Source organism: Salmo salar, chromosome ssa13 (assembly GCF_905237065.1).
Source record: "Salmo salar chromosome ssa13, Ssal_v3.1, whole genome shotgun sequence".
NCBI lineage: Eukaryota > Metazoa > Chordata > Actinopteri > Salmoniformes > Salmonidae > Salmo > Salmo salar.
The window spans coordinates 13,526,529-13,546,943 of NC_059454.1; the positions used below are offsets into that span (position 1 = coordinate 13,526,529).

At 47.2% G+C, this 20,415-nt stretch overlaps 1 protein-coding gene across 1 annotated transcript in view; it reads left to right on the forward strand.

Annotated features, from left to right (window-relative positions):
• Nucleotides 1–20,415, forward strand: part of LOC106566473 (rho GTPase-activating protein 39) — a 139,818-nt gene that overhangs the window by 54,184 nt on the left and 65,219 nt on the right. Inside the window, exon 2 of the mRNA XM_014134542.2 lies at nucleotides 3,801–4,241. Within this exon, the coding sequence (XP_013990017.1) occupies nucleotides 3,801–4,241 (441 nt within the window). The remainder of the gene's footprint in view (nucleotides 1–3,800; nucleotides 4,242–20,415) is intronic.

The following is a 20,415-nucleotide window of genomic DNA, read 5'->3' on the forward strand; positions in this document are numbered from 1 at the left end:
GTAGGAGAATTAACGTAGCAGGTTAGGATAATTAGGTTAAGGTTAAGAAAAGGGTTTGAGTTAGGGTTAGATAAAACAACATTAATTTGACAAAAGTTGGATCCCTTCTAGCCATGACCTAGTTGGAAGTGTTTCTCTCTCTCAGGCGCTGGGAGTCACAACAGAACAGCATTGTTGGTTTGCTCTCCACTGTACGGGTTCTCCCTCTGTGTGTGTGTCTGTGTCATGTTGTGTAGTGTAAGCCCTGAGGCGTTATTATCTTCATGACCCTGGCTGGTGGGATTTGATGCAGTGACAGCCAGGACAGAGTTTTATAGCATGGTCTAGTCAGCATTATTGAGAGGGACAAAAGCAGGCCTGTGGCTGGGAGCCCTGGATTACTGGGGAGTTGGGGTGAGAGGACAGGGAGCAGCACACAGAGTCAGTCAGCTACTATGCTAGCTGTGGGTGACATGCGGACAAGGACAGTCTTTCAAAGACAGGGGACCCAGAGGACTGAGTGGTAAGAGACCAGCATTTCTCCTTCTCTTTCTCAGTCAGGTGGGGGTCTGGGCAGTACATGACAGTGCTATGTGTGGTACTAGAGTGGGGTTGATGTACAGTATTAGCTCTCTACCAGGGGCTGAGCCACCAGCTGGACCACAGATTTACTTCTGAGGAGATTTCTGATTCAGGTTTGATCTCAGTAGGATTGTTTCTTTTTAGTTATTTTACTTTTATTTAACTAGGCAAGTCAGTTAAGAACAAATTCTTATTTACAATGACGGCCTACCCCAGCCAAACCCTAACTGGTCGACGCTGGGCCAATTGTGCGCCACCCTGATTGTGCACTGCCCTATGGGACTCCCAATCACGGCCAGTTGTGATACAGCCTGGAATCGATCCAGGGTTTGTAGTGATGCCTCTAGCACGGAGATGGAGTGCCTTAGACCGCTGCGCCACTCGGGAGCCAAAACACATAAACAAACACACACGTGCACTTCCCCAAACATGCTCTATTCCTGTCCTGGTCAACTTGTCATGTGACATGGGGTCAGTGGCCTGTGGTCACCCTGGGTGTCTGACAGAAATAGAGGTGACTGCTGAGAGGCACCAGTGTCTCCTGGGAGGAGTGGAGGGGACGAGACTGTCCCAAAGCCCCAGAGACTCCTTTTTAGTCAATAGTGGAGATTGGAGAGTGGAAGGAAGGAGAATGACTGACCACACACACACACACTCCTTCACAGCAACGCTCTGGATCAGAACTGTCATTGTAGCTGGAGGTGAGACTCTTGGATTTGGGACAGGTAGGTGTGAATTATGAGACACGTCGGACAAGGTTTTGGACAGGTTGTGTAGGGACGAGAGGATTCTTCCTAGAAAGACACAAGTCAAGCCAAAACGGCAACAGGACATACAGTACCTCAGGACTGCAGGGCTTTCTTAGCGTTCAGTGGACCATCCAGAAGTAGGAATCCTCCGATAGTGTGTTTAAGTGTGTAAGTCAGTGTGACCTGATAGTCTGAACACTAAGATAGCAGTGTAGCTTCCATTTCAGAGACCATGTCATGTTGTTTGGGGAGGAAACTCAGGACAGTGGGAGAAAGTGCTGTTGTGCAAAAAATGGAGGTTGATTTTATGTCTAAGAATAATTAGAAAGTGTCATGGATTTATTACACCTTTTCACATCAAAGTGTGTCTTTGTGCTTTTACCATTTCCCAGAGGTCTTAGCAGAGTGGTGGGTGATCATCCAGTTGTTCCCTTTGTGAGTCTTGTGTTCTTTACTGACAGGTTTTAACGTGTGTGTGGGTGTGTGTGGGTGTGTGTCTGTGTCTGTCTGTCTGGCTGGGTGGGTGGGTGTGTGTCTGTGTCTGTGGCTGGGTGGGTGGGTGGGTGGGTGTGTGTCTGTGTCTGTCTGGCTGGGTGGGTGGGTGGGTGTGTGTGTGTCTGTGTCTGGCTGGGTGGGTGGGTGTGTGTCTGTGTCTGTCTGGCTGGGTGGGTGGGTGTGTGGGTGTGTGTCTGTGTCTGTCTGGCTGGGTGGGTGGGTGGGTGGGTGGGTGTGTGTGTGGGTGGGTGGGTGTGTGTCTGTGTCTGGCTGGGTGGGTGGGTGTGTGTCTGTGTCTGTCTGGCTGGGAGGGTGGGTGTGGGGTGTGTCTGGCGGGTGGGTGTGTGGGGTGTGTCTGTCTGTCTGTCTGGCTGGGTGGGTGGGTGTGTGCTGGGTGGGTGGGTGTGTGTGGCTGGGTGTGTGTGTGTCTGGGTGGGTGGGTGTGTGTCTGTCTGGCTGGGTGGGTGGTGGTGTCTGTCTGTCTGGCTGGGTGGGTGGGTGTCTGCGCGTCGGCTGGGTGGGTGGGTGGGTGTGTGCTGGCTGGCTGGGTGGGTGGGTGGGTGTGTGTCTGTGTCTGTCTGGCTGGGTGTGTGGGTGTGTGTCTGGCTGGGTGGGTGGGTAGGTGGGTGGTGGGTGGGTGGGTGGGTGGGTGGGTGGCTGGGTGGGTGGGTGGGTGTGTGGCTGGCTGGCTGGGTGGGTGGGTGGGTGTGTGTCTGTGGTTGTCTGTCTGGCAGGGTGGGTGGGTGTGTGGGTGTCTGTCTGGCTGGCTGGCTGGCTGGGTGGCTGGGTGGGTGGAAAGCTCCTTAGTATGTAGTTGGGTGTGTACTGTTGAACCTTTTATTTTGTGCTGATGTACATGTGGTATGAGTATGTAGCTATGATTGTATTCCTCTCTCTCTCTCTCTCTCTCTCTCTCTCTGTCTCTCTCTCTGTCTCTGTCTCTCTCTCTCTCTCTCTCTCTCTCTGTCTCTCTCTCTCTGTCTCTGCCTCTGTCTCTCTCTCGCTGTCTCTACCTCTGTCTCTCTCTATCTCTCTCTCTGCCTCTGTCTCTCTCTAGCTCTCTCTCTCTCTTAGTAATGTGCAGATAGTTGGAGTACAAATAGTAGAGGAAGATACATAAACAGATAAATATTGGCTGTATTTACGATGTTGTTTGTTCCCAACTGGTTGCCCTTTTCTCATGGCAACGAGTCACAAATCTGTCTGCTGTCTAATTTGTTTTCTGTCTCTCATATGGTCATACATTTGGCAGTTGTTTAGGAAGTGCAGCTCAGTTTCCAACTCATTTTGTGGGCAGTGTGCACATAGCCTGTCTTCTCTTGAGAGCCAGGTCTGCCTACGGCGGCCTTTCTCAATAGCAAGGCTATGCTCACTGAGTCTGTACATAGTCAAGGATTTTGTTAATTTGGGGTCAGTCACAGTGGTCAGGTATTCTGCCACTGTGTACTCTCTGTTTAGGGCCAAATAACATTCCAGTTTGCTCTGGTTTTTGGTTGATTATTTCTAGTGTGTCAAATAGTTATCTTTTTGTTTTCTCATGATTCAGTTGGGTCTAATTGTGTTGCTGTCCTGGGGCTCTGTGGGGTCAGTTTGTGTTTGTGAACAGAGCCCCAGGAGCAGCTCGATCTCTCTCGCCTGCCTCCTTTGTTTGGCCTCTCCTTGAGTAGATTAGAGCCTGGGAGCTGGGCCCAGAGAGAACCCCCAGTGGGCAGCAGCCCCAGCTCCCCCTGCCTCTCTGTCCACTAGGCCTTCGTTCTCCACTTACTTCAATCCCTCAACCAGCTGCGGATGTAATCTATGTTTAATCCTGGGGCACTTTTACTGGCTCTTATGTCCGTGCTCGCGTAACTGATCAAAACTATTAGTCATCAGTGATTTTCCAGGAAAAAAAGAAGAAAAAAAACTTAGACCTATTTTTAGAATGTCTGTCATATAGAGTACAGTCTTCCAGAGCTTGACTATATTTCCCATATCTCCCCTCTCTCCTCTCTCTAGCTGTGACTGGGTGGAGATCTTGGAGCCGCGCTCGCAGGAGCGCATGTACGTGAACCTGGCCTCGGGGGAGTGTGGTTGGGAGCCCCCAGCAGGCGCCGCCGTGCGCCAGTCCGATGGCAGCCAGTGGTGGGAGCTGTTTGACAGCCACAACAAACGCTTCTACTACTACAACAGTGCTAGTCAGCAGACGGTGTGGCACCGGCCCCAGGCCTGCGACATCGTGCCCCTGGCCCAGCTACAGGCCATGAAGAGGAGCTCTGAGATGGGTCTGAGGGGCCCCATCAAGCCCCAGAGAGGGGGAGGAGGAGGGGAGGGCCGCCGCACAGCCCTACTTAACCAGGCCTACCCTATGCCCCCCGCCCAGGACCCTGACAGCAGCGGGAGGTCCACCCCCTCTAAGGGGCTCTGTGACAGCCTGGAGAGCAGGAACGACACCCCCAGGTAACCTTTCTGCCAAAACATACACCATAAAGATATTATTTACTAGCCCGACTTAAACCTAATTACAGTATCAACTCTTGTGTAGTTGAGGGATTCCTCCTATAAGCTTCTCTGCTGTTGCTTCCAGGAAGGCTGACTCTGCAGCTGGATGGAACCCAGTGTCAGTAAATTGGGTCCAGGCTTATCTCCTCGTTCATCTACAGATGCATTATTTTTATAACCAGGCAGCTGTTTGGCTATATAACAACCAGGCAGCTGTTTGGCTATCTGACAACCAGGCAGCTGTTTGGCTATATAACAACCAGGCAGCTGTTTGGCTATATAACAACCAGGCAGCTGTTTGGCTATATAACAACCAGGCAGCTGTTTGGCTATCTGACAACCAGGCAGCTGTTTGGCTATCTGACAACCAGGCAGCTGTTTGGCTATATAACAACCAGGCAGCTGTTTGGCTATATAACAACCAGGCAGCTGTTTGGCTATCTGACAACCAGGCAGCTGTTTGGCTATATAACAACCAGGCAGCTGTTTGGCTATATAACAACCAGGCAGCTGTTTGGCTATATAACAACCAGGCAGCTGTTTGGCTATATAACAACCAGGCAGCTGTTTGGCTATATAACAACCAGGCAGCTGTTTGGCTATATAACAACCAGGCAGCTGTTTGGATATATAACAACCAGGCGGGAGCTGTTTGGCTATATAACAACCAGGCAGCTGTTTGGCTATATAACAACCAGGCAGCTGTTTGGCTATATAACAACCAGGCAGCTGTTTGGCTATATAACAACCAGGCAGCTGTTTGGCTATATAACAACCAGGCAGCTGTTTGGCTATCTGACAACCAGGCAGCTGTTTGGCTATATAACAACCAGGCAGCTGTTTGGCTATATAACAACCAGGCAGCTGTTTGGCTATATAACAACCAGGCAGCTGTTTGGCTATATAACAACCAGGCAGCTGTTTGGCTATAAACCAACCAGGCAGCTGTTTGGCTATATAACAACCAGGCAGCTGTTTGGCTATATAACAACCAGGCAGCTGTTTGGCTATATAACAACCAGGCAGCTGTTTGGCTATATAACAACCAGGCAGCTGTTTGGATATATAACAACCAGGCAGCTGTTTGGCTATATAACAACCAGGCAGCTGTTTGGATATATAACAACCAGGCAGCTGTTTGGATATATAACAACCAGGCAGCTGTTTGGCTATATAACAACCAGGCTAGCTTGGAGATAACTTAGTAATGAAGTGAGTGAAGAGCACTTACTACAAAAAAACATTTAGTACACTTTGTGACATTTGTAAGAACAGTATGATCACTTTGCTTGTTGTATAATTCCTTCTCACATCTACGCGTTCTCTTCCTCTCACCGTTTCCCTTTGCTTGTGGACTTCAATTGCACAAACACAACAGCTGTCTGTGAACAAACCTGCATTCCATAACCACTACAGACAGCCTACGTCGTTGTCACCATATTAGCTAACGTCATAGTCAACATAGCTACTAGAACTAACGCGTTGGTAAACCCACTACAATCATGCAGTACAGTGTACAGTTTAGCAGTTTAGCAGTTAAACCGGCAGGCCCCAGGTGGCAATAAATTAATATGACCAAAAACTTACCTTGACTTGGAAGAGTTCCAGTGTCGGTTAGCCATAGCCAGCTAGCTAACATAGCATCCCTCTCTGTTTGAGCCGGGTGTTTGAGTGGACTAAACTAGCTAGCTGCATTTGCTAGCTAAGGAAGTGAAATTGAAAGTTAAAAAAACGAAATATAGCTTGCTCTCTCTGTCTCTCTCTCTTGCTTCTCCTTCATCTTTGAAGAAATGAATTTGTTCAAAACTGTTCAACTATTGTCTTTCTCTTTGAGTCAACTACTCACCACGTTATGCACTGCAGTGCTAGCTAGCTAGCTGTAGCTAATGCTTTTGTTTTTAACTAGATTCATTTTTTGATTCCTTGATTAGGTGGATAATATGCTACAGGAACTCTGATAGGTCGGAGGACGTCCTCCGGAAGTTGTCATAATTACTGTGTAAGTCTATGGAATGGGTTGAGAACCATGAGCCTCCTAGGTTTTGTATTGAAGTCAATGTACCACAAGGACGGGGATGGAAACTAGCTGTCCCCCTGCTACACCATGGTGCTACCCCAGAGAGTGCTGTTGAGGCTAATGTAGACATTCATTGCAAAACAGTGTGTTTTAATAAATAATTTGGTGACGTGAATATATTTAGTATAGATTTATCTAAAAATAATAACTTTTTTATTGTTTCACAATTTGTATTTTTCTGAAATTCACTGAGGATGATTGTCCTCTCCTTCCTCCTCTGAGGAGTCTCCACTGACTTTAAGTTATGGCTGATTCTGATCGCTAGGCGAACTTAGATTACATTTTGCAGTATGAAATAAAATCTGATTAAGTTTGTTTTGTTTTGGCCTCTGCACAGCTTGTTTTACATGGCAGCTCTCTTTAGCGAGGGATGGAGATTACATTTAGAGTCGTTTTTCTGGAGCTTTACCGATTTACTGTTTGTTCTCGTCTTCCCATCTCCTTCCTGTGTGGAACGTGACGGAGTGTGTGCCTTACGCCTTACCTCTGGGAGTGGGCGACTCACACAAAATGGTAACCCTCCAAGACAACACACACAGCCCACTGTCAGACAGGAAGGAGATATGCTCCAATCATGGGGGAATTACTTTATATTTCCTTATTTACCTCCTCTCTCCCTATTCAGACAGGAAATGCCCTGCTGTATTTCATACAGGAGCCGTATGAGACTTGCTATATCAAACAACTCTAGTGCACTGCCTGGCACACGGCCAAATACGCTACTTTGAATCGCTTCATATTTTGTCAACATGGCTGTTTTAGTTCCTCCAACAAATCCAACCCTTTGACACATACTCCCAAGTACGTGCACCCACACACACACACACACACACACACACACCTGTCAGTGAGGGTCTGGTAATGAGTTGTAGTGATTGTTTAGAGACGTTCCTCTTCCTCCAACTGAATAGTTCCACACTTAGTCCAGTACAATAGGAGCAGTACCCATACAAGGACAGCAGCAGAGGGACCTCTCTCTCTCTCTCTCTCTCTCTCTCTCTCTCTCTCTCTCTCTCTCTCTCTCTCTCTGTGTCTCTCTCTCTCTCGTCTCTCTCTCTCTCTCTCTCTCTCTCTCTCTCTCTCTCTGTCTCTCTCTCTCTCTCTCTCTCAGGAATGGCTCAGAGAAAGATACTGAGTGGTCTGAATCCCTATCAGTGACCTCAGAATAGGCCCTCACTGCTCAGCCTCTTATAGTATTCATCCATTGTTCCAGACAAGCCTCTGTAAGGCCCCTTCCTCAGTCCTCAACTGAAGTGGAGGTGTTGGGCTGGGGTGTCCTAGGTGTGGATGGATGGCTACTGTTACCCTAGTTTATACAGAAAACGATTGTGCGTGTGTGTGTGTGTGTGTGTGTGTGTGTGTGTGTGTGTGTGTGTGTGTGTGTGTGTGTGTGTGTGTGTGTGTGTGTTTCCATGACTCCCACGCTGAAACATTACAGTTAGTAGTTTCCTGTCCAAAATTGTAATCAGTAACGTAATTTACCCAAACATTTACTTAATCTGATTATTAAGAGCAAATTCTAATTTACAATGACGACCTACCACAGACAACGCTGGGCCAATTGTGCGCCGCCCTATGGAACTACCAATCACGGCCAGTTGTGATACAGCCTGCAATCGAACCAGGGTCTGTAGTGACGCCTCAAGCACTGAGATGCAGTAATCCTAACCTTAACCACACTCCTAAACTTAATACCTAACCCTAACCTTAACCACACTGCTAACCTTAAATGAAGACTAAAAAGCTCATTTTTGTGTTCATACATTTTTACAATATAGTTCATTTTGACTTTGCAGATGGCCCATATAGCGGAAATCAGTCAGTTCTGCCTCAAGGACAAGACACGTCCCAATAAACGTCAACCTGCTGAAAGGAAAGATTCACCCATTTTGAATGTTATATTGCTTTTGTGCTTCTCTGAGCGATGTTCTATCGATTCCCAGGGTCATTTACAGTTTTCATGTCTCTCTCTCTCTCTCTCTCTACCTCTCTACCTCTACCTCTGTTAACTCAGCAACACAGCACAGCCAGGTCCCTACATCTACCCCTACTCATCCCTTCCTCACAACTCACACCATATGACCAGGGTTGGTTAGGTTATTTGCTAAATGTAATCGGTTACAGTGTTCAAAATTGTAATCAGTAACATAACTTTTGGATTATCCAAACTCAGTAATGTAATCTGATTACATTCAGTTACTTTTAGGTTACTTTCCCCTTAAGAGAAGACAAAAATGTATGTTATCAATTGAATGACATCTATTGCAGGATAAATCAATTTTAAAATGTACGTAGCTGGCCATATATGGATGTGTTCGTTATGTAGGTTTCTTCTAACCCATTTTTCTCTACTACAGATAATAATACAATTAGGCTATCTCTTTACATTAACAAAACTGAGTCTGTCAGATTTTCAGTCATTCCAATTAAGTTAGTACCCCTTGAACTTCAAAAATTGGACTTGGAAATTGTTTTATTTTTTATTTCACCATTATTTAACCAGGTAGGCTGGTTGAGAACTACTTCTCATTTACAACTGCGACCTGGCCAAGATAAAGCAAAGCAGTTCGACACAGACAACAACACAGAGTTACACATGGAATAACATGGAATAAACAATGAACAAGCCAATAACACAATAATCAAGTCATTGACACAGTATAATAAAAAGAAAGTCTATATACAGTGTGTGCAAAAGGCATGAGGAGGTATGCAATAAATAGGCCATAGGAGCAAATAATTACAATTTAGCAGATTAACACTGGAGTGATAGATGAGCAGATGATGATGTGCAAGTAAAAATACTGGTGTGCAAAAGAGCAGAAAAGTAAATAAAACAATGTGGGGATGAGGTAGGTAGATTGGGTTGGCTATTTACAGATGGGCTATGTACAGCTGCAGCGATCGGTTAGCTGCTCAGATAGCTGATGTTTAAAGTTGGTGAGGGAAATATAAGTCTCCAACTTCAGCGATTTTTGCAATTCGTTCCAGTCACTGGCAGCAGAGAACTGTAAGGAAAGGCGGCCAAATGAGGTGTTGACTTTGGGGATGATCAGTGAGATATAGTGTGAGATTGAGGGCATCTAGCTTAGATTGTAGGACTGCCGGGGTGTTAAGCATATCCCAGTTTAGGTCACCTAACAGAACGAACTCTGAAGCTAGATGGGGGGCAATCAATTCACATATGTTGTCCAGGGCACAGCTGGGAGCGGAGGGGGGTCGATAACAGGCGGCAACAGTGAGAGACTTATTTCTGGAGAGATTCATTTTTAAAATTAGAAGTTTGAACTGTTTGGGCATAGACCTGGAAAGTATGACAGAACTTTGCAGGCTATCTCTGCAGTAGATTGCAACTCCTCCCCCTTTGGCAGTTCTATCTTGACAGAAAATGTTGTAGTTGGGTATGGAAATCTCAGAATTTTTGTTGGCCTTCCTAAGCCAGGATTCAGACACGGCAAGGACATCAGGGTCGGCGGAGTGTGCTAAAGCAGTGAGTAAAACAAACTTAGGGAGGAGGCTTCTGATGTTAACATGAATGAAACCATGAAATATACCTGAGCATAACTCAAAACGAAGGACTAATTAGCCTGCTCTGCTGTTTCTGATTGTCTTGTAATGGAGAACTGCTTGGACTTATTGCTTCGTGTTGAAAATAAATGCTCCTCTAAGGAATGGCAAGCTTTGAGCACTATTGAAAAGTGCTATTTGCATGTGAAAAATGTATGCCATATGCTGCATTTGCTATGGAACTGTTTTTTAAATATTTTTGTTAATAGTAATTTGCAGTTGTTTAAGTCTATCAAAGTGTGCGAGTTCCAGCATGTGTCCATTAGGCCTATGGCTATGTTTTTATCAGCATGAATTAGCAGCAAAAGCCCCTCTGGTGGTCTTCTTAAATTCAACCATTTGTTCACAGTATGGAGCACAATATCATGGGGAGTTTAGAAGGGAGGAACTCAAATTTGTATTCCATAGGCTGGGATCTGCACGATGCAGCTGTTGCAAGAGAGCATTTCTCACTGGCTGTCCTCTGGAGGTATATTCATTATGCTGATTCTGTTGCAAAACATTTCTTAAATAGAAGCAAATGGAACAAAACGGGGCAGGACCTACCGAAAGTTGTCCAATAGAAACTATTGTTTTACTCTGTTTGCTTCTGTTTGGTTTCCATAATGAATAAACCCCGGTCGCAAAAACGATGATTGATAGTCAGCTTAAACTTCTTCAATTTAGCCATTATTGGGTTCACATATACATTTGTGAACAGCCATCCACAACAACCACAATCTGTAAGGCGTGAATAGCAAAAAGAGAGAGCAGCCGTGTGATTCACATCAATGCGCTATGCAACATATAATAGGCCTAAGTGTTATTGATATTGCCCGTATGCTACACCACTGCTGTCGTCCTTTTTTTAACCTTTATTTAACTAGGCAAGCCAGTTAAGAACAAATTCTAATTTTACAAAGACTGCTTACCCCAGCCAAACCCTCCCCTAACCCGGACGACGCTGGGCCAATTGTGAGTCGCCCTGTGGGACTCCCGATCACTGCCGGTTGTGATAAAGCCAGGGATCGAACCAGGGTCTGTAGTGACACGTCTAGCACTGAGATGCAGTGCCTTAGACCGCTGCGCCTCTCGGTAATTTACCTCCAAGCATTTATTCAAGTCGGCTAATCTTTGGATGCGGACAGCAGTCACACCACTGGAAGACATAGCTTGGACTGTAGCCAACAACAGTCTCCCACTGGGCACACACTGGTTGAATGAACGTTGTTTCAACATCATTTCAATGAAATGAAGTTGAACCAACATGGAATAGACGTTGAATTGATGTCTGTACGTGTTCTCTGACTTGTGGTCAGACTCGCTCAGGCGGAAAACACATTTTAACAGGCACCTTTTCTCAACGCTGATTTGAATGTCATTGAGAAAACAGAAAGGTGTCAAGTAATTGTTTTTCAAACATCCTTTCCGAATTTAACAGTGATCCTAGAAGTAATCATCGTGTTTTTCAAACATCCTTTCTGAATTTAACAGTGATCCTAGAAGAAATCAGCGTGTTTTTCTGAATTTAACAGTGATTCTAGAAGTTATCATTGTGTTTTTCTGAAACATCTGTAATATGATTACAATATTTTTGTTGGTAATGTAACGGATTACAATTGAATGTGTGTTGTGTCCATTACACCAAGGTCTGCTTTTCCCATCAGTCTGGATGGAGTGGTTGGAAAGCCCCTCAGCCCCCATGCTTTGCTTACTTCCACTCAGTGGAAGCTGCTGAGAACGGCTTATAATAATGGCTGGAATGGAGTGGAAGGGATGGAATGGTATCAAACCCATAAAAAACATGTTTTTGATTCCATTCCATTGATTCCATTCCAGCCATTATTATGAGCCGCTCTCCCCCCAGTAGCCTCCACTGCAAGTTCTACTGACATACTCTCATCCACTTCAGGGTTAGAGATGCTGTGACAGAGCCACAGAGCTCTCTGTCCTAACCTGCCCAAGAAGCACTTGAAAGATGTCTGTCTTCTGAGTACTCTGTTTTGTTTGAGACATTTGAGACAAATTCCTCAGTCTCAGGATAGTTTCAGTCGTCCCTTAAAGCTTGAATCCTTAGTTGCTATATCCATTGATTGTTGAAGAATATAACTTATAAATGCCTCATGAGTTTAGTTCAACTGTCCCACTCCTTGAGAACCCAAAATATAAGATTGTTTTACTCCAATGTTCGTAAACATTGTAAATGTAAACAAACACTGCCTCAAAACATGGTTAGAAATATAATGTTGATATCTTGGATGGTCAGTCCTTGCATCCATAGTGCTGTCTATTAAATTCAGAGTGGTTACATTTCTGCAGGCCCATCCTTCATCTTTTTACCAAAACAGAAGCGGTGTGAACACTTTACTATTGTTTCAATTAAGGATTCTAGCTTTAAAGATAATGTAATCCTCTATGTGGGAAAACATGGCCAGGCCCAGCTGTGTCCTGTTCTCTCCCCTGGTCCAGGGTATCAGCAGTAGTTTGGACTGTGTCCTGTCTCTTCCCTGGTCCAGGGTATCAGCAGTAGTGTGGACTGTGTCCTGTCTCCCCCTGGTCCAGGGTATCAGTGTGGACTGTGTCCTGTCTCTCCCCTGGTCCAGGGTATCAGCAGTAGTTTGGACTGTGTCCTGTCTCTCCCCTGGTCCAGGGTATCAGCATTAGTGTGGACTGTGTCCTGTCTCTTCCCTGGTCCAGGGTATCAGCAGTAGTGTGGACTGTGTCCTGTTCTCTCCCCTGGTCCAGGGTATCAGCAGTAGTGTGGACTGTGTCCTGTCTCTTCCCTGGTCCAGGGTATCAGCAGTAGTGTGGACTGTGTCCTGTCTCTCCCCTGGTCCAGGGTATCAGTGTGGACTGTGTCCTGTCTCCCCCTGGTCCAGGGTATCAGTGTGGACTGTGTCCTGTCTCTCCCCTGGTCCAGGGTATCAGCAGTAGTTTGGACTGTGTCCTGTTCTCTCCCCTGGTCCAGGGTATCAGCAGTAGTTTGGACTGTGTCCTGTCTCCCCCTGGTCCAGGGTATCAGCAGTAGTTTGGACTGTGTCCTGTCTCTCCCCTGGTCCAGGGTATCAGCAGTAGTGTGGACTGTGTCCTGTCTCCCCCTGGTCCAGGGTATCAGTGTGGACTGTGTCCTGTCTCTCCCCTGGTCCAGGGTATCAGTGTGGACTGTGTCCTGTCTCTCCCCTGGTCCAGGGTATCAGTGTGGACTGTGTCCTGTCTCTCCCCTGGTCCAGGGTATCAGCAGTAGTTTGGACTGTGTCCTGTTCTCTCCCCTGGTCCAGGGTATCAGCAGTAGTGTGGACTGTGTCCTGTCTCTTCCCTGGTCCAGGGTATCAGCAGTAGTTTGGACTGTGTCCTGTTCTCTCCCCTGGTCCAGGGTATCAGCAGTAGTTTGGACTGTGTCCTGTCTCTCCCCTGGTCCAGGGTATCAGTTTGGACTGTGTCCTGTCTCCCCCTGGTCCAGGGTATCAGCAGTAGTTTGGACTGTGTCCTGTCTCTCCCCTGGTCCAGGGTATCAGTTTGGACTGTGTCTTGTCTCTCCCCCTGGTCCAGGGTATCAGTGTGGACTGTGTCCTGTTCTCTCCCCTGGTCCAGGGTATCAGCAGTAGTTTGGACTGTGTCCTGTTCTCTCCCCTGGTCCAGGGTATCAGCAGTAGTTTGGACTGTGTCCTGTCTCCCCCTGGTCCAGGGTATCAGCAGTAGTTTGGACTGTGTCCTGTCTCCCCCTGGTCCAGGGTATCAGTGTGGACTGTGTCCTGTCTCTCCCCTGGTCCAGGGTATCAGCAGTAGTTTGGACTGTGTCCTGTCTCCCCCTGGTCCAGGGTATCAGCAGTAGTGTGGACTGTGTCCTGTCTCTCCCCTGGTCCAGGGTATCAGTGTGGACTGTGTCCTGTCTCTCCCCTGGTCCAGGGTATCAGTGTGGACTGTGTCCTGTCTCTCCCCTGGTCCAGGGTATCAGTGTGGACTGTATCCTGTCTGTCCCCTGGTCCAGGGTATCAGTGTGGACTGTGTCCTGTCTCTCCCCTGGTCCAGGGTATCAGTGTGGACTGTGTCCTGTCTCCCCCTGGTCCAGGGTATCAGTGTGGACTGTGTCCTGTTCTCTCCCCTGGTCCAGGGTATCAGCAGTAGTGTGGACTGTGTCCTGTCTCTCCCCTGGTCCAGGGTATCAGTGTGGACTGTATCCTGTCTCTCCCCTGGTCCAGGGTATCAGCAGTAGTTTGGACTGTGTCCTGTCTCTCCCCTGGTCCAGGGTATCAGTGTGGACTGTGTCCTGTCTCTCCCCTGGTCCAGGGTATCAGCAGTAGTTTGGACTGTGTCCTGTCTCCCCCTGGTCCAGGGTATCAGCAGTAGTTTGGACTGTGTCCTGTCTCCCCCTGGTCCAGGGTATCAGCAGTAGTTTGGACTGTGTCCTGTCTCCCCCTGGTCCAGGGTATCAGCAGTAGTTTGGACTGTGTCCTGTCTCCCCCTGGTCCAGGGTATCAGCAGTAGTTTGGACTGTGTCCTGTCTCTTCCCTGGTCCAGGGTATCAGCAGTAGTTTGGACTGTGTCCTGTCTCTCCCCTGGTCTAGGGTATCAGTGTGGACTGTGTCCTGTCTCTCCCCTGGTCCAGGGTATCAGCAGTAGTTTGGACTGTGTCCTGTCTCTCCCCTGGTCCAGGGTATCAGTGTGGACTGTGTCCTGTCTCTCCCCTGGTCCAGGGTATCAGCAGTAGTTTGGACTGTGTCCTGTCTCTCCCCTGGTCCAGGGTATCAGTGTGGACTGTATCCTGTCTCTCCCCTGGTCCAGGGTATCAGTGTGGACTGTATCCTGTCTCTCCCCTGGTCCAGGGTATCAGTGTGGACTGTATCCTGTCTCTCCCCTGGTCCAGGGTATCAGTGTGGACTGTGTCTTGTCTCTCCCCTGGTCCAGGGTATCAGTGTGGACTGTGTCCTGTTCTCTCCCCTGGTCCAGGGTATCAGTGTGGACTGTGTCCTGTCTCTCCCCTGGTCCAGGGTATCAGCAGTAGTTTGGACTGTGTCCTGTCTCTCCCCTGGTCCAGGGTATCAGTGTGGACTGTGTCCTGTCTCTCCCCTGGTCCAGGGTATCAGCAGTAGTTTGGACTGTGTCCTGTCTCTCCCCTGGTCCAGGGTATCAGCAGTAGTTTGGACTGTGTCCTGTCTCCCCCTGGTCCAGGGTATCAGCAGTAGTTTGGACTGTGTCCTGTCTCTCCCCTGGTCCAGGGTATCAGCAGTAGTTTGGACTGTGTCCTGTTCTCTCCCCTTGTCCAGGGTATCAGCAGTAGTTTGGACTGTGTCCTGTCTCTCCCCTGGTCCAGGGTATCAGCAGTAGTTTGGACTGTGTCCTGTCTCTCCCCTGGTCCAGGGTATCAGTGTGGACTGAGTAGTTTGTTAGTCATTGATTTACCTCTTATCTGATAGCATGGAACCTTCCCCCGCCTGTTTAGTAGGGAGGGGAATACCTATCTCAGCCTCCCTGGGTAAACACCATGGCACTCAGTCTGAGACCTCACTGGGAGTCTGTCTGTCTGTCTGTCTCTATCTCTCGCTATCTCTCTCTCTCTCTCTCTCTCTCTCTCTCTCTCCCTCTCTCTGTCAATTCAATTCAAGGGGCTTTATTGGCATGGGAAACATATGTTTACATTGCCAAAGCAAGTGAAATAGATAATAAACAAAAGTGAAGTTAACAATACAAAAATTAACTGTAAACATTACACTTACAAAAGTTCCAAAATAATAAAGGCATTTCAAATGTCATGTTATGTCTATATACATACAGTGTTGTAACAATGTGCAAATAGTTAAAATACAAAAGGTAAAATAAATAAACATAAATATAGATTGTAAAACAGGCTTATCTTTCTCTCTCTCTCTCTCTCTCTCTTGCTATTTTATTGTGTTACTATTTCCTTTTTTTATTTTTCATGTTTCTTACTTTTTAGCTCTGTATTGTTGGGAAAGAGCTCGTACTGTAAGTAAGCATTTCATGGTAAAGACTACACCTGTTGTATTTGGAGCACGTGACAGGAGAGGAGGGGTCATGCGTACAGCAGGTCACTGTCTGTCACACACAGATCGGTAGATGAAGGTTGGGTGGGTGGCCTAGATGACCAAGTTGCAGTAAAAAATTGTCTATATCGTAAAATGTATGGAAACCTTAATTTAAGGTTAGGGTTAGGCATAAGGTTAGGGTTGTTGTTAAGGTTAGGTTTCAAATCCGATTTTATGAAGAGAAATTGTAGAAATAGGCAGGGTTTCTGACTTTGTAACTTGGCCAGTTAGTGACGACCGGTCGGATTGGCAGTTGGCTGAGTCCATTTCAATTTATTCAAAATATGTGGTGAGACACTGAGACATGCAAACGCTTAGTGGATTCACGTTACTGCCAAACCTGAGAATCCTCCTTTCTTCTCTGCCTTGCTTCCTATGGAACGTTCACAAAGAATCAGCCTCTCCCTCTCCATTAACCGCTGATCCATTCTCACTGGTTATGTCATGGCCACTCCACGTAATGACTTTCTAGTCAGTTACTGTTTATCTTTACGTATTCCCTTTTAGTTCTATCTGTTAATACAGACTCTCTCTCTCTCTCTCTCTCTCTCTCTCTCAATTCAATGCAAGGGCTTTATTGGCATGGGAACGTGTGTTAACATTGCCAAAGCAAGTAAAATAGATAATAAACGATACAAATGAACAGTAAACATTACACTCACATAAGTTCCAAAAGAATAAAGACATTTCAAATGTTATATTATGTCTATATACAGTGTTGTAGTGATGTGCAAATAGTTAGTCTCTCTCTCTCACTCTGTCTCTCTGTCTCTCTCTCTCTGTCTCTCTCTGTCTCTGTCTGTCTGTCTGTCTCTCTCTCTGTCTCTCTGTCTCTCTCTGTCTCTGTCTGTCTGTCTGTCTGTCTGTCTCTCTCTCTCTCTCTCTGTCTCTCTCTCTCTCTCTCTCTCTCTGTCTGTCTGTCTGTCTGTCTCTCTCTCTCTCACTCTGTCTGTCTGTCTGTCTGTCTGTCTGTCTGTCTGTCTGTCTGTCTGTCTGTCTGTCTGTCTGTCTGTCTGTCTGTCTCTCTCTCTCTCTTCTCTCTCTCTGTCTCTTTTTCTCTTTTTGTTTCTCTGTCTCTTTCTCTGTTTTGACGTCTCTTCCTGTATGGGTGGGAGCAGTGGTCCAGGGCAGATACTGATCACTGTCCCAGGTGTCATAAAGTACCATCTTCGGTTAACAGATTGAAGGTAGGTGGCTCAGCTCAGAGTCCTCTAGCAGGGGCCAATGGAATCAGCCTTAAATGGTAACATGCATGTCTTTACACTCTCTGGACAGGAAGGTGAGGAATTCTGGGATGTTGACCTGCCCAGCCCCAACGGATGATTGACAGTTCTCATTAAGCTGGTGGGTGGGTGGGGGGGTTGACTTTAGACTTTAGTCTCTCTCTATCCCTCCCCCATCTTTGTGTGTGTGTGTGTGCGTCTGAATGTGTGTTTGTGAACGACCACCATCTCAACTTTCTGAAAGTAAATTGGGAGCCTTAACACATACCACTATTAGAACTAGGGCAGGAGGAAAGTGACCACGCCTGGCTTATTTTAGGTGGGTGTGTTGCACAGGAGGTTGGTGGTACCTTCATCGGGGAGTACGGGCTTGTGGTGATGGCTGGAGCGGAATAGTATCAAATACATCAAACACATGGTTTCCGTTGACTCCGTTCCAGCCATTATTATGAGTCGTCCTCCCCTCAGCAGCCTCCACTGGTATGTTGAGCATCTGCAGTTAGGCTGGAGACTGGAGTAGTTTGCTGCTTCAGGCGCCGGTTGTCCCCACGGAGGGAGAGCTATCTCTGGGATACCCAGGAGTCCATGGGCCCCTCCCTACCTAGGGCAGGCTGGTTCTTCTCTGTGTCTGAGGGATCTTCTGGATCTGAGGCTCAGCTGTGTGTAATGGATGGGATCCTGTAGGGGAAATAGGGGAGGTACAGGGGACAGAAGGAACAGATGAAGGGGATGGATGATTGGGCTGAAAGCTCAGGGTCATCAGTGGGATTGGTTAACTATCTGATGTGACCACTTGAGTTGACTGTGAGAGAAAGACCAGAATACTAGACGGGAAAGATTTGTCAAAGCTGTCATTGATGTTTGTGAAAGACATTCTAGAATGTGTGTGTGTGTGTGTGTGTGTGTGTGTGTGTGTGTGTGTGTGTGTGTGTGTGTGTGTGTGTGTGTGTGTGTGTGTGTGTGTGTGTGTGTGTGTGTGTGTGTGTGTGTGTGTGTGTGTGTGTGTGTGTGCTTGCGCGTGTGTGTGTAACATTGTGTGTGTATGTGTGTATGTTATTCTGTGCCGTAATCAGTCATAGTTCCACTTTTTCCACATTATTTTAAATTCAGGCTGTAACACAACATGTGTTGGGGGTGTGTGAATACTCTCTGAAGGCACTGTATCTGTGTTTTGGTTGTTGAGAGTGAAGCGTCAGTTTAAATTGGTGTATAATAGTTGTTATGTTGCTTCTAGTGACAGCTGCTATGTTGTTATGTTGCATCTAGTGCTTCTATGATGTAGAAGGTAGAACAAGGGGTGAGATTAAGCCAATCCGTTTTACACAGGGAGATGAAAGGAGGCCACTCTGTTTCTGTTGCCACTGTGGACCCAAAACAGCCCACAACATCAACGGCTCTGTCCTATTTTTATAAACACACGACTCAGCTAACCATAGAGCTGGAGGGACTACAAGACCTTAGGGAGTGTTTCTTGTAATATGAATTCACTTATTTGTTTAAAAATGTGTTCTATTTTTAAATCCCTAGCTCACAGGGTCACAGGGGTCACTGATAATCCTAGTTCCATGGGAAGTTGTCCCTTAATAAAGAGCTGGGCTTGTTTTCTTTTCTTTGTGTTTGTAAAGCATGTTTTCTTTTCTTCCACAGTTAACAGTGTCTCATCTGATCTAATCGGTAGAGGAGTTTCCTCCTAAACCTCCCTCTGTGGTGCAGGGCTCCTGTTTTCTCAGAGAGTCTGTCTGTCTGTCTGTCTGTCTGTCTGTCTGTCTGTCTGTCTGTCTGTCTGTCTGTCTGTCTGTCTGTCTGTCTGTCTGTCTGTCTGTCTGTCTGTCTGTCTGTCTGTCTGTCTGTCTTTATTCCAATAGCTATCTCTGCCACATGTCAGTCCGCCTGGGCCTGGATCCTCCTGGAGATCTGTCTCCGTGTGATCTCCACTCTTTATAATCCCTCCTGGCAGCCCTAACAGTGCTGTGATTGTGGTGGGTTATCATGACATCAGGCTGACTGTCTGTGTGGCAGCAGGTGGCCCTGCCACCCACTCCCACTCCTGAGACAGACCTGTGGAGGGGCGGGTGTGTGTGTGTGTGTGTGTGTGTGTGTGTGTGTGTGTGTGTGTGTGTGTGTGTGTGTGTGTGTGTGTGTGTGTGTGTGTGTGTGTGTGTGTGTGTGTGTGTGTGTGTTGGGCAGCTAATGGGCATCAGTTGGCATATGTCGTGGCTTGTAGACAGGGACCTGATGGGACAGGACTGAAACAGGTTCACATGGCAGAAGGCTTCTTAGTGGGATTTAGGTGTGTTTATGGTGAAGTGTTCCTCACCAGGTCAACCTAAATGAGCCGTTACATCAGACGCTTCCAAACGGATAACCCTCCATGTTTACAACACTCTCTTACTGTTGGACAGTTGCATCGTGGCGACATCTCCCATGGTCTCTGTTCCACTGCTTGGTTGTCCATCTCATTTGCTGCACTACTGGTGAGCAGAGCTGTTAGAGGAGGGAGACGTTTCTCTATTTCTCTTTCACTCCTTTTCTCTGGCAGGGCTGGCAGAGCAGGGCTGGCAGAGCAGGGCTGGCAGAGCAGGGCTGGCAGGGCAGGGCTGGGCAGGGCAAGGCTGGCAGAGCAGGGCTGGCAGAGTAGGGCTGGCAGAGTAGGGCTGGCAGAGCAGGGCTGGCAGAGCAGGGCAGGCAGAGCAGGGCTGGCAGAGCAGGGCTGGCAGGGCAGGGCAGAGCAGGGCTGGCAGAGCAGGGCTGGCAGAGCAGGGCAGGTTAGGGCAGGGCTGGCAGAGCAGGGCTGGCACAGTTTCCACACAGCTCTGTATCATGCATATAGTTCTGTATTTATTTATGTTTATTTTCATGGTTGATGGTTATTGGATGGTTGATGGTTATTGGATGGTTGATGGTTGTGTAGCTTAGGTATCATACCTCCTGCCTGCTGGCTCTATAGACTAACGGGTGGTGACAACGAGAGTCTATATATAGTATGTCATTAGGTATCATACCTCCTGCCTGCTGGCTCTATAGACTAACGGGTGGTGACAACGAGGGTCTATAGTATGTCATTAGGTATCATACCTCCTGCCTGCTGGCTCTATAGACTAACGGGTGGTGACAACGAGGGTCTATAGTATGTCATTAGGTATCATACCTCCTGCCTGCTGGCTCTATAGAGTAACGGGTTGTGACAACGAGGGTCTATAGTATGTCATTAGGTATCATACCTCCTGCCTGCTGGCTCTATA